This window comes from Myotis davidii, unplaced genomic scaffold, assembly GCF_000327345.1.
Source record: "Myotis davidii unplaced genomic scaffold, ASM32734v1 scaffold496, whole genome shotgun sequence".
Classification (NCBI taxonomy): Eukaryota; Metazoa; Chordata; class Mammalia; order Chiroptera; family Vespertilionidae; genus Myotis; species Myotis davidii.
The window spans coordinates 2,636,230-2,649,453 of record NW_006289398.1 but is presented as its reverse complement, the minus strand read 5'-3'; the positions used below and the strand labels follow the sequence as shown (position 1 = coordinate 2,649,453).

At 43.5% G+C, this 13,224-nt stretch overlaps 1 protein-coding gene across 1 annotated transcript in view; it reads left to right on the top strand.

The window, feature by feature from the left end:
- The window catches only part of SPEF2 (sperm flagellar 2), a 127,495-nt gene that overhangs the window by 23,633 nt on the left and 90,638 nt on the right, over positions 1–13,224 (top strand). The window contains exons 7-10 of the mRNA XM_006761794.2: positions 1,030–1,216; positions 2,494–2,682; positions 8,308–8,495; positions 11,434–11,602. Coding sequence (XP_006761857.1) covers positions 1,030–1,216; positions 2,494–2,682; positions 8,308–8,495; positions 11,434–11,602 — 733 coding nt within the window. The remainder of the gene's footprint in view (positions 1–1,029; positions 1,217–2,493; positions 2,683–8,307; positions 8,496–11,433; positions 11,603–13,224) is intronic.

Sequence of the window (13,224 nt, the reverse complement as noted above, 5' to 3'; positions counted from 1 at the left end):
GGAAAGAGAGATAGAAACATCAGTGATGAGAGAGAATCATTGATTGGCTGCCTCCTACACGCCCCACACTGGGGATAAAGCCCACAACCCAGGCATGTGTCATGGCCAGAATCGAACCCAGGACCTTTCAGTCCACAGGCCGACGCTCTACTCACTGAGCCAAACCAGCTAGGGCCATTGTTTATTTTTTAAAGAGGTATGACGATGGGAATTGGTTATTTGATCCTTATAGACATAACAATACATCTTCTAATGTTAACTTTTGAAAGAATCTAGCAATTCTCTTCTAAGCCACCATCTGAGTGTGTGTGCTTTGTGTTGGTGAGACCAGCTCTCCTTGAGCCTTTAATTGTGGACATGAGGTAGGACAAATCCCCGAGGTAGGTCTCTTCATCCTGGGTCTCCAGGACTTGGTGGAGAAGTGAGGTCAGACCTGTGCCTGTGAGTGTGGCATGAAGAGCAAGTCAACATTCAACTGCAGAGCTTCCGGCAGGAGCTGGGCCACTGCCCTCCACAGTCCGATAGCTGGGAGGTCCTGGAGCAGCTTGCACGTGCATAGGTGAGAGAGAGTGGCAGTGGACAGAACCACCCTGGAAGTACTCTGTGTCCTGGCATTAGTATGCCCATGACTCCCCTGACACTTGGGTTACCAATATTGTGCTACTGTTGACTCAAAACAGGGGAAGCAAGAGACCTAGAGCCAGGAGGAAGAAGAGGCAGAGACATCCAGAGTGTCTGGGTAGAGTGAAGACCGTGAGAAGTGAAAGAACAAGGAGTTGATGGGCCTAGAGAAAAGGCTATGCTAGGGGACCCCCCAGAGCTCGAGTCCAGGAAAGGGGGGAGGCAAAGCGGAACCTGTTGACCACACTGAAGTGTCACACTGAAGCTCTAGTGTTCACTTTCATGCTTATAATGACAAATTAGCAGAGGGCTCCGAGGACCTTCTCCCGAGTTCTTCCTCCATGCTCACAAGTAGTGGCCTGTGATCATACTATGTTTTGACTCTAAAATAAAAACTCTTGTCCTCAGTACACCCAAGCCTTCTTTAGATACAGCAGCCCAGACAACTGCCGATTTGTTAAGCACTTACTCGGATGACGACTACATTAAAAAAATCCAAAAGCGCCTCAAAGAAGACGCGTTTGCACGAGAGCAAAGGGAGAAAAGACGCCGGAGACTGTTAATGGACCAGCTGATAGCTCACGAAGCACAAGAGGTTAGATATTTGGATGTTGGTTAAATGATACTGTTGGAAACGCCACAAAATGCAGTCTTTCATATGCACATTATGTGTATCTTATGTATGTGTTATTGCCACTCTGCCTCAGATATCAATGGGACATCATAACATCACTTTGTGCTAAAAGGTTATTTCCCACTTCAGATTCACATTTACCTACATTTTTACATAATTCCCCGGTTCAAGTTGTGGCATTTGCCACAGTATTGTTGTTATTTGAATCTTGATTCTGAAAAGGTATGCAGGGTTCCTCTCATAATCACATAGTGGGAGAAGTGGTGGGAAACTGAGTCATTAATGATGTCAGAATTGCTTCTTAAATAATTGGGTTATTGAGTGTTAAATGGGCAATGCCAATTCTCAGGCACTCTTTTGAGCTTTCCCCCTTTAGGACTTGAATTACCTCACCCTTCCACATGATGTCTCTGTTTAGACAAGTGAGAGAGCTCGAAAGGGTTTTGGAGATCACCTTTCACCTAACCCCTCATTTTACTTGTCCAGAAGGAGACTCCGAAAATCCGAGTTGTTTGCCTAGGACACCCAGTGGTGCATTGGCCAGGGCCTCTGAATCCCAGTTCCTTGCTATGTCCACTTTCCACTGTTCACTTACTGCTTCCCCTTTAATGCTCTGAAAGAGAACCAAGAGAATGCATCTGCTTTGTCTTCCAGATTGCAACCATTACCATCTTCTAGGATAAGCTGTAGGTCCTTTCTCCTTAGCCTCTTCCCCGGTCTTCCCGGTCTTCCCGTTCTATTCAGTTTTTGCCTTTCCTCACTCAATAGGTGTTGAGATGCCCCCTCAGGGAACTAATCAGATCCGCCATCTGCAGCCAGATAGCGCCTCTATTTGTTTTCACAACTAGCATTTCCGTTAAGAGTCCCTACAGCACAATTCCACGTTTCTGCAAACATACTCAGAATTGAGAATCAGATCCCTTATTTATAAAACCTTGAAAACAATCACCTGATTTTTTTTTCAAATTTTAAATGAGGCAGTAATTTATTTAAATAATAGGGAGCTATACTAGTATATCCGTAATGCTTCTTCTAGATACCCAAAGTATGCAACCTTTGTTGGAAATTTTTTATTTTTATGACTTGATATTTGCCATGTTCAAATTTAAACCAAGTGGCGGGAAGTGATGCAGATGAATGCTATACCTTTTCCACACCGTTTACAGTCAGGGTCTTAGCCCAGTGGGAAACTAGGGCATGACCTTGACAGTGATTGGCTCCCCCAATGGTCTTCTCAGGAGGCTTACCGGGAGGAGCAGCTGATCAACCGGCTCATGCGGCAGTCCCAGCAGGAGCGCAGGATCGCCGTGCAGCTCATGCACGTCCGCCACGAGAAGGAAGTCTTATGGCAAAACAGAATTTTCCGAGAAAAACAATATGAGGAGAGGCGACTTAAAGATTTCCAGGATGCTCTCGATCGAGAAGCGGTAAACAATATCTCCCTTAAAAATCTTTCTGAGGTTACTTTTGCTTCTTCCTACCTATCAAGGTCAACAAAGCTGTAGGCATGTGGCTGCCAATCAATGATCTCTCTCCATTATCTCCCCCTCTTTACTTTTGTACAACTATAGTGAAAACGCACTCAGCACCTCCATCCTTTACCCTTCCCCTTTGGTCTTGATTCTGCAGATCTTACCGCTCTCCACAGTCCTATGGCTGCGTGGACACTGACCTCCATGTCCTCTTCAAGAGCAGGACTGTCTGGATAATAGTTTCATTTCTCCTTTTCTGACAAGAGTGAAGCTGAACGGATCGAGCGCATTTGCTTACCCTGGAAATGATGTGTTTAGCTCATCTTTCCAGGTGCCTGTTCGTAGAGGACATTTGCCTCACAGGCCCAGTTAATCAGGGGCAGGATAGTAATGTGGCTGTAGCAGCGCTGGTCTCCCTGGGCTGAGAAGTGTTCCCTCTCCTCACCTGGGAGGGAGCAGACTGCGGAAGGTTGGGCCACTGAGGCCCACTGCAGCCTCAGAGACAGGGACCCAACAATCGCATCCCTTCCTCCACGGGATTGCCCTTCCTAACGGGGAGGTAGCTGCTCCCCGAAGCCCCTCCCTTCGAGATGGCCAGTTTCACAGCTTGAATGTATCTCCTCCTCCATCAACAGTGGCTAGTGCACAAGGAGGAAGGAAATAAAGAAGAGTTGAATTTTTCAAGGGAACACTATCACCTTTTCTTTCCGGTAATATCCACTAAAAACACAAAACGTCCTTTGCTTTCTACAGCATTATCCCTCCCCTTTGTGAAGGCACAGGAACTTGTTAAAATTAGTTTTTAACTGTTCTTGTAGTTGTGCTGTTATTTACGGTGGGAGAATTCGATATGTACCTTTAAATTTACTAAAAACGTTAAAGGTTGTTCACGGTGCCCATGAGCGGTTGGTAGTACTTCATACTGTTACTGTGAATGGGATGGACTCGCGATTTCCTGGCCAGTCCTGTTGAGCACAGCTGAGAACACGCCTGGCTTTCTTCCTGTTTCTCTGGCTGCTCAGCCTCTGCTCTCGTGTAGGACATTCTCCTGGAATAGCAAAGCATTCACGGGGTCCTTAAAGCCGAGTCCGGCCCCCCACTCCCCCTTCTCTCCTCTGTTGCTTCCTCAGACAGTCTCTTCCACGGCCACGGGGTGTCATTACTGCAACAGACATGGGACTCACGCATACATGTCTCCGGCCTCTGACATGTGCATCCACGTGTCCAGCTGCGTCCCTGACCTCTCTCTTCATATATCTCACATCCACATCACACGTTAAAGCCAAATTTATGACCCATGTCTCTAAACTGGTCTTTTTTAAGGTTCCATATTCCAACCAAACCTCAGGCCCACTTGTAGTCTGATTAATCCTCATTCCTCTGTATCCCAAACATCACTTAGTCCTGCTGATTCAGGGACTAAATAAAAATCTCTTCAGTTTGCCCATCTCCCTCCAGGCCAGCACCACCACCCCAGCTCCTCCTGCTGCCAGGTCTCCTTCCTCTCTGTCTGGTGGCTATGCATTGGCAACCACAGCTGGCGTGCGCAAGATCATAACATTATTTAGATCTTTCAAATCGACCTCAGCTAAACTCCAACAGCTCACCGCTGCCCACAGGGGTGTACAGTGGCCAGGTCACGGGGTCAAGTCATCAGGGAAACGTGTCGGCCACCGGGCACAAGCCCAGCCTGTTGCCACTGAGACTCAGCTACTCCAGCCCACACGTTGCCATCAGCACACAGGTCTCTGAGGAGGCCGTGCCGGCCTCTGTGGGTCCCTCACATGTTCCCCTCGGAGGCTTTGCTGCTACCCAGGGGCTGCAGGGGAGTGGGGTACACCCTTTCTCTTTCTCCATGTTCTCAGCACCTTTCCCTCTGTCCTCTCTGAGTAATTCAGACTCACTTGCCTTTGGATGTAGCTTTTAAAGTAAGGAGGAGCCTCCATCAGTTTCATCTTTTCCATCTGCAGAAATTCCCTAATGCAGGACTTAATGAGACTTCGGATAACTTGTTAGAAATAAAGAAAGGAGAAAATTAGATTGAACTTATACAAATTGTCTGTCCTGCTCTCATCCCCTCCCACACTGCTCTCTGCGCTGCAGCCAGGGGAATACTGGTAACTCGGATGTGACCACAGCCGTGACTCACACTACAGAGCACCCGGCCCTGGCTTCCTGCCCACCACGTCCCTGCTCCGACCTGTCCCCTCCATCCCCTGGACTCCGAACACACTGGTCTCTCGGACCCTGAAGAAGCCACTTCTCTCTCTCTCCCCTCTTCCCACCTGCCTTTCCCCAGCTAGCGGTCATCTTGCAGAGCCCCTCACATGGCGTGTCTGGGTCAGGCTGCTACGTGGACGCTCACACCCACGTCTCTCCCTAGTGACGCGTATAGTGCATAATTATCAGTGGATTTGTGTGACTTTTTGTCTGTATCTCCCATGGATGAGAGTTCCGTGAGGACAGGGACCATGTGTGCCTCTGTTAATACTGTTTCCCCAGGGCTTAAGCCAAGGTCTGGTAAAATGAGAGAGAGAGAGAGACCTGGAGTTGTGCACATTATTTAGGAGTTTTTGTCTGTTTTGTTTTGATTTTAGATTGCTTTTGCTAAACTCTTTGAGACAATTGGGTGTTTATTAAGACAGTTCCTGATTTTAAATTCCTGGCCTACTATTGTTTTAACAATATCGAACACATTAATATTTAACATTTTTTGAGCATTTACTTTGAGTCGGGCATTGAGCTCTGTTCATTGCATGCTTATGTACTCTCACAATGGCCGTTTCATGTGGCCACTATCCTTTCCACACGTTACAAGGACAATGAGGTCTAGAAGCTCAGTCACTCAGCTTCTCAGGGGCGCGGCTGGGAGCAGGCCAGGCCTGTAGACTCCAGAGTCCGAACGCACACCACAGGCTTCCTTTGCTCTTTCCTTCTTTCTTTTCTGGGGCTGCAGCTCACTTTGCTGTGATGGGACAGGAAGTTACAGTGAGTTTAGCGCAGGGTCCGGGGTGGTAGTATGGGTAGAGGTAGAAGACTAGGTAGCTAGAAAGATGGAAGAAAGACATGGAAGGGACTTGGAGGGGGAGGGTAGAGAGATGGGGGGAGAGGGTAAGGGGGTACTGGGAAGGAGAGAGGGAGGGAGGAAGGTGTACCAGGTGAAAGCTCGCAGCGGTTCTCAACCTGTGGGTCGAGACCCCCTGAAAATACATCCTGCATATTAGATATTTACATGACGATTCATAACAGTAGCAAAATTACAGTTATGAAGTAGCAACGGAAATAATTTTATGGTTGGGGGTCACCACAAGATGAGGAGCTGTATTGAAGGGTGGCAGCATTAGGAAGGTTGAGAACCACTGCCTAGGGACAGACATGGCCCTGCTGCCCTCAGGTTTGGTTTGATCGCACCCTAAGTATCCCAATATTTCCAGGCACTCTGTGGTAAACCAAGCTCGTGACCCATTTCACTGTCACTTTCTCCATAAATTCTCTTCTAACTACTGTTCTCTCAGAGTCCTCTCTCCAGAACTCTTCACGCTTCCTAAAGCATGCCATAAAGCTTTGTACCTCAGCTGTTTGCTTTCTTACGAAACAGGGCCTGCAGAGCAGCACGAGGATAACACATTCTGCTGTCACTCCTCAGCTGGCCACGGGGACAGGGCGGGCCTCAGAGGCCACACAGCCCGGCCCCTTTCCCAGCAACAATAAAACAAGCAGAACTACAATAACAAGACAAAAGAGCCTCCCATTTGGTTCAGCGGACAGTCACAGTTATTGCCATGCCTTAAGTCCTGTGGGAACAGCATCATGATAAGGAATATTTGCTGTGACAAGATGGTTCAGTTTGTTTTCCTATTCATGGCAAGTCTTCCTAATACAGTGGGGCCTTGACTTACGAGTTTAATTCGTTCCATGACAGAGCTCGTAACTCAAATTACTCGTATGTCAAATCATTAAAGTGAACGAGTGAGACACGTGATGCTGGGCTGATGTTGCGGTGTTCACTGTGACGTTCGCTGCGCCAACTAGCGGTGGGGTATCTGAAGCTGGCTCGTAACCCGAATTTTAGCTCGCAACTCAAAGCAAAAAATCAGCCAAGAGACAGCTTGTATCTTGAAAAACTCGTTAGTCGGGACACTCGTAAGTCAAGGCCCCACTGTATCTGTGCTGTCCACAGAGGGAGAGGGAGGCGCAGGCCCTGATTGGCCCAAGTTCACAGCTAGTACTTGACTCCTGTACGGAACAGAACGCGGGGCTCAGATCCCATCACAGCTCCATCCAGGCCCAGGCTCGCCTCCGTTTTGCTCTCACTTGGTTACGGACAGGAGGCAGGTCTTGTTTCTGGAGCCTCTTAGCACAGGGTAGAATGTCTCCAGGAGCCGGGATAGCTGCTTGAAAAGCGGTATTTGGTCGTGCTGAGTTCGACCTTCGTACTTGTGTGAAGAAAGGGTTTTTTAAACAAACCAATAGTGCAAACCAAGCTGAGGGTAATGACAAACTGCTTCAGTACTTCGTTGCTTTCTGCAGAAATACATGTCTGCAGGCATGAATGTTATCGATGTACTAAGGCGGCGACAGTAGCAGGTTTTGTTGATGTCTAAGCACATGTAACGTTTGTCGGCAAATGTGCGGTATTTTCAGGTCAGCATAATCAGGGGCTTTCCAAAGGATATTTTATGTCTAAACCAGTATTCTAGAACTCCCCCACGAAGGGCACTGGCCGAGCAGCTGTGTCTGAGCAAGGCCCTTAGACGGGTACAAAGAGGACAGACGTGCTTGAGGTCTAGCCCTGACGTGCCTGCGTCTTTTTTTTTCTTTTAATGTTGGGTTTTTTTAATTGATTTTTTTAGAGACAGAGGGAGGGAGAAGAATAGAGAGATAGGAACACATGTGCCCTGACCAAGAATGGGACCAACGACCTCCTGGTTCATGGGGCTGTACTCAGCCACTGGGCCACACCGGCTGGGCAAAGGTGCCTGTTTCTCTCTCTTCCCTGACGACTTGAAACCCGTGAGATCGGGACTTCGTTTAAAACACTTAAGACCCGCCGAGACCGGTTTGGCTCAGTGGATAGAGCGTCGGACTACGGACTGAAGGGTCCCAGGTTCGATCCCGGTCAAGGGCATGTACCTGGGTTGCGGGCACATCCCCAGTGGGAGATGTGCAGGAGGCAGCTGATCGATGTTTCTCTTTCTCATCGATGTTTCTAACTCTCTGTCTCTCTCCCTTCCTCTCTGTAAAAAATCAATAAAATATATTAAAAAAAAGTATTAAAACACTTAAGACCCAACTTATCATCAGTCCACTTTGGGCTTTCCCTGGTTAGCCCAGTTTCATCTGTACTCGGTTTTGCTGCTCAGTAAGCTTTTAGGGGAGTATTTCCAAACTTGTCTTTGCCATCATTCTCAGGATTTAACGTGTTCAGGAGAAGGGACTCTATCATTTTTTTTTTCCTGGTGTAAACGGAGGTTTCATTCTATTCAGAGATTTATTTCTGTTATTATCGAAACGAAGACATTATTTTCTTTTCAACTGCTGCCCAGTCACGGTGATTTAAAAATGTCTATGTCACCCTAGGCTTTGGCAAGACAAGCCAAGCATGAGTTTGAAGAACAAGCCATCAGAGAGCGGGAAATTCACGAGCAGATCGCCGTGGAGAGAGCACAAGCCCTCTACCAGAAGCACTACTTAGCATGCAGAGAGATTTTGGATCAGATACTTGACTTGTCCACGAAAGTGGCAGAATACCGGCTTTTGACAAATAAGTAAGTCTTGTTTTCTTACAGTTAACACAATAGAGACACCCCAGAGAGTGAGAAAGGTTACGATTGTAAAGCAGACACTGGGTGGGGAAGAGAGAAAAATGTTTCATGAAAGGAAGGCTGAGAAGTGGGGTCCAGAGAACCTGGATACTGACTTAATTCACCCCTGACTCGCCTTATTTAACATGCACTTATAGGTCTTTGACATTTAAATGTGTATAAATTTACTACAATTTACTAAGACAACTATGATAATTTATTTGAAACACTCCGGACTTCCTAAGAGATGGGAATTGTTTAAAGATTCTTTTACTAATAATTAATGCAATTTATAAGAAAATATTGAGCAAAACAAGAAATATTAAGACTATGCCAAAATAAGAACAAGAGAAAACTCTAAATTTAAGTAGAAAGTTACCAACAAGGGGATACATTGAAACACAGTTATATGGGCAGCAGGTTTGCCAGTTACTGCAACTGAGCTACAAATTTTATCTGAGTTTCCTGGTGGCCAAAGCAAAAGGGAAACATATATTATTTCTATGTCAAATAGATGACTTAAAAACCCACTTACAGAGCACAACTCTCTAGCAAGCTCAAGACTTCCTATATGCATTAGTTTGATTATTGTAGTATTTCACAGAGGCATATACTAGTCTGCCTCTTACTACTCTTAGGTCCTGCTTCATGAGAATTAATATAGAGAGCATATTGCCTACATGAAACTATTTTTATTATAATTTTAAAAATACATAAAATTTTAAAGTTCCAGAAGTATTGATATATAGAACTTTTAGGGAGGCTTTCCTTTGAAAATGTGTCTTTTAATTGCAACTGAATAAGATAATTGCACATGAACACGGGTGGGCAAAAGTAGGTGTGTAGTTGTGAGTACTCAAAACAGAGTTTAATTCTTCTATTATTTACTAATTATTCTATTACTTATTTGTATTACAACAATAAACCTGCTTTTGCCACCCCTTGTATGTTAAGATTTTTTTTAGTTTACATGATTAACAATCAAGATAAACTGATTTTAATTTCTCTATATTCTGCACTAAGAAAGATATTATCAGTATATATATTTTTGGAATCAAGCTGTTTATATGAACTGACTTTTGTTAAGACTGCTCCTTAACAAAATTATTAATATTCAAATAGTAGGCTATTAGTTTAATAACTGCAAGATTAAGTTTGGGCAATATATAATTCAATGACTTAATTATTTACTTCATCATAGAAGCCAATAACACTTTAATAATTCCGGTGTTATTTCTATGCCTGAGCTTATTAATTTCTAAACTTTCATATCTCCATAAAGCAATCTTTAGCAACTATTAATATTTTATTCATGGAAAACATGATTATATTTTAAATTGTAACTTTAAATACTACTTTTTATTATGGTAAATATAACATGTATCACTCTAACATTTTTAAGTGTACAGTTCAGTGGCATTAAGTACATTCACATTGTTGTGTCCCATCACTAGCATCCATCTCCAGAACTTCCTCATCATTCCAAACTGGAACTCTGGGTAACTAAACAATAACTCCACCCTCCCTCCTTCCCTGGCCCCGGAAACCACTGCTCTACTCTCTTTCTGTATGACTATGACTGTGTGAGGTCCCTCGTGTAAGTGGAAACATGGGGCATCTGTCCTTTCCTATCTGGCTGATTTCATTAGCATGTCTTTAAGGTTCACCCATGTGGTGACATGTCTCAGAATGAAATACATGAACTACTGCTGATTAAGTTGTAATTTCAAGCTCTAGTCCAGCTACTTTTAGAGAGCTGCATCTGAGTCATGTCAGTCTCTTTCCTTCCTGCCCACTTCATTCATCTTGGAACTGTTGTCCCATCACTCTGATTACCGCCTCTAGTCATCCCTCAGATTTAAATAGAAATAATTACTGATAAATCATCTTAAAGGTTAACAAATGTTCAGTGACAATAAGACAACCATACAGTCAATCTTTCTGTTATACATTAATATGAAAATATGTAAACCAACTTGCTTCTTAAAGGGGCCTTGAAAAGTGTTCCACCTGTTCATTTTGTATAGGAGGGCACTATTGCCAGAGCATTTAAATTATTTCCTGAAATCACACAGCCACTTAACAAGACAGGAATAAAAAACCTAAGTATTACGATAGTGTGAATCATTTTGTAATATATTATTCTTAGTGCATAGTCAGAAAGTTTGAAGAGCAGTGTCTTTAAGTAACATTCATTTATTCAAACCTACCAAGTCCCAGACATTTTATTAGGCTTTAAGAATTGCCCTGGACGGTTTGGCTCAGTGGATGGAACGTTGCTCTGCGGGCTGAAAGGTCCTGGGTTTGATTCTGGCCAAGGGCATGTGCCTTGGTTGCGGGCACATCCCCAGTCAGGGGTATGCAGGAGGCAGCTGATTGATGTTTCTCTCTCATCTATGTTTCTAACTCTCTATCCCTCTCCCTTCCTCTCTGTGAAAAATCAATAATAATAATAAAAAAAGAATATAACAGCAAGTTGGAATCCCTGGTCTCAAACAGCAGACCCTGGAGAATGTATCCTATATAATAAAAGGGTAATATGCAAATTGACCCAACAGCAGAACAACCAGTTGCTATGACACGCACTGACCACCAGGGGGCAGACACTCCATGCAGGAGCTGCCTCCTGGTGGTCAGTGTACTCCCACAGGGGGAGCACCACTCAGCCATAAGCCAGGCTAATGGCTGGTGAGCACAGTGGCCCGCCTCTACGTCAGTCGGACATCCCTGGAGGGCTCACAGACTGCAAAAGGGTGCAGGCCAGGCTGAGGAACCTCCCTTTCCCCCCCAGTGCATAAATGTCATGCACCAGGCCTCTAATATAATAATAGAAAGACTATAGTTTAAGGTGTATGTATGAATAACCGTTGATTCATCTCTACCTTTTTTTCTTTTGCGATAGTCTGATTCCACATAAAATTATGCATGATTGGAAGGAACTGTTTTTTCATGGAAAGCCCATTTATGAGCAAGCCTCTATTAAGGATCTGCCAGCTAGGCCTTCTGCAGAGCAACTTACAGAAATGGAGAAAAGGGACTTGCTAGACAACAATGATTATGAAGAATATAAGGTACGGACAAAAATGGAGTAATTAAGGTGAATGCAATATAATAAACATCCTGTTAACATTAATTTTGTGATATTATTTTGTTCCTATTAATAAAAATGGGATTTTATGTTTGCATTTTTCCCTTGGTTTTATGTGTAGTAAAGTACTCATTTGTAAATGCCTAACTACATATGCTCTATTATCTGTTACTCCCAGTTAATATTATGAGTGGTCTGAAAATAATCAAGCATAGTACATTGCCTGGGCAGATAAATTGCAGAATTTTAAAATGTTTTTTATCAATCAGCATTTTTCTTTGTATGAGCTAACTACCTTTGCTTCAAAAAACCCCTGTTAAAGGGTATTTCTTTAAAAATGTATCTAAAGATATATTGTTCTTAGTGGCAAATGAAAGAGGAGAAGGTCTGAGCTTTATGAGTAGCATAGATTCAAACAAAACTTTATTCAAAGATTTTTTTGTATTGGGTGCCAATTGTTTTCCTCAGATAAGCTGCTGAAAAGCCTTTGGGGTCAGACAGACCAAGGGCTCATTGTTGGCACTGCCATGTGCTAGCTGTGAGACCACAGGCAGCCACTCCCTTAGTGTCAAGACTGATTTGTGAAATGGCAATAATAATATACCTACCTTATTTTGTTGTTGTGAAGATAATACATTTAAAAAGTATATGTTTTTATTAATTTCAGAGAGAGGAAGGGAGAGGGAGAGAGATAGAAATATTAATTATGAGAGAGAATCATTGATTGGCTGCCTCCCTGCACACCCCGTTCTGTGGATAGAGCCCGCAACTCGGGCCAATGCCTGGGCCAATGCTCAACCACTGAGCCACACTGGCTGGGCTGAAGGTAACACATATTGAACATTTAACCAAGTGCACTGCATGTTGGAGGCAAATAACACATATCAGTTTCTTTCCTCACCACCTTCCACTCCTCACCCAACTTCATCTCACCTTTAGGAGGAAACTGTAAAATTAATAGCTATTGGATAGAAGTTCTGGGTTGATCAGCAGCAATGGAAGAAAATAAGAGGCTTTTTATTATTAGAAATATTGAATTAATTCCAGAAGGACAATAAGTGCAATATGAATGATTTGGCACAATCATTTGTTGAAGTCATCAAATACTTACTAAATAGTTGTTGAAAGGATGCATGAATGAAGTAAATGAATGACAATGAACCAGGCAAAGTGTAAAATAGCACTGATATATAAATACTGAAAGAAGATAAGAATATGCAAAAAGGCAAGGAAAGAAAATGAGATTATGAGAAACTAAATGTACACCATATTTTAATTGGATGAGTCTGTATTTGTATTACTAAGAGAACTGTTATTTATTAAGGATTGAGTAGAATCTTATGGGATATGTGTGCATATTTATTTCATTTGACCATAGAGTATACTAGAGGTAGTGTGTCAATCTAAAGTGTCATGCTACAAAATAAAATTTTTTGACAATATCGAGTTATGAAAGGATTTCTTTCCACTGTAAATTGTCGTTTTATTTGACAGATCTTGCTGATTCATGGAATATTGATTTCTAGCTTATTTCTTAAACAGCTCTACTCTATTCTTGTTGTTCTCATAAATCAGGAGACCGGGTAGCCTGCAGCTTAGCAAAGA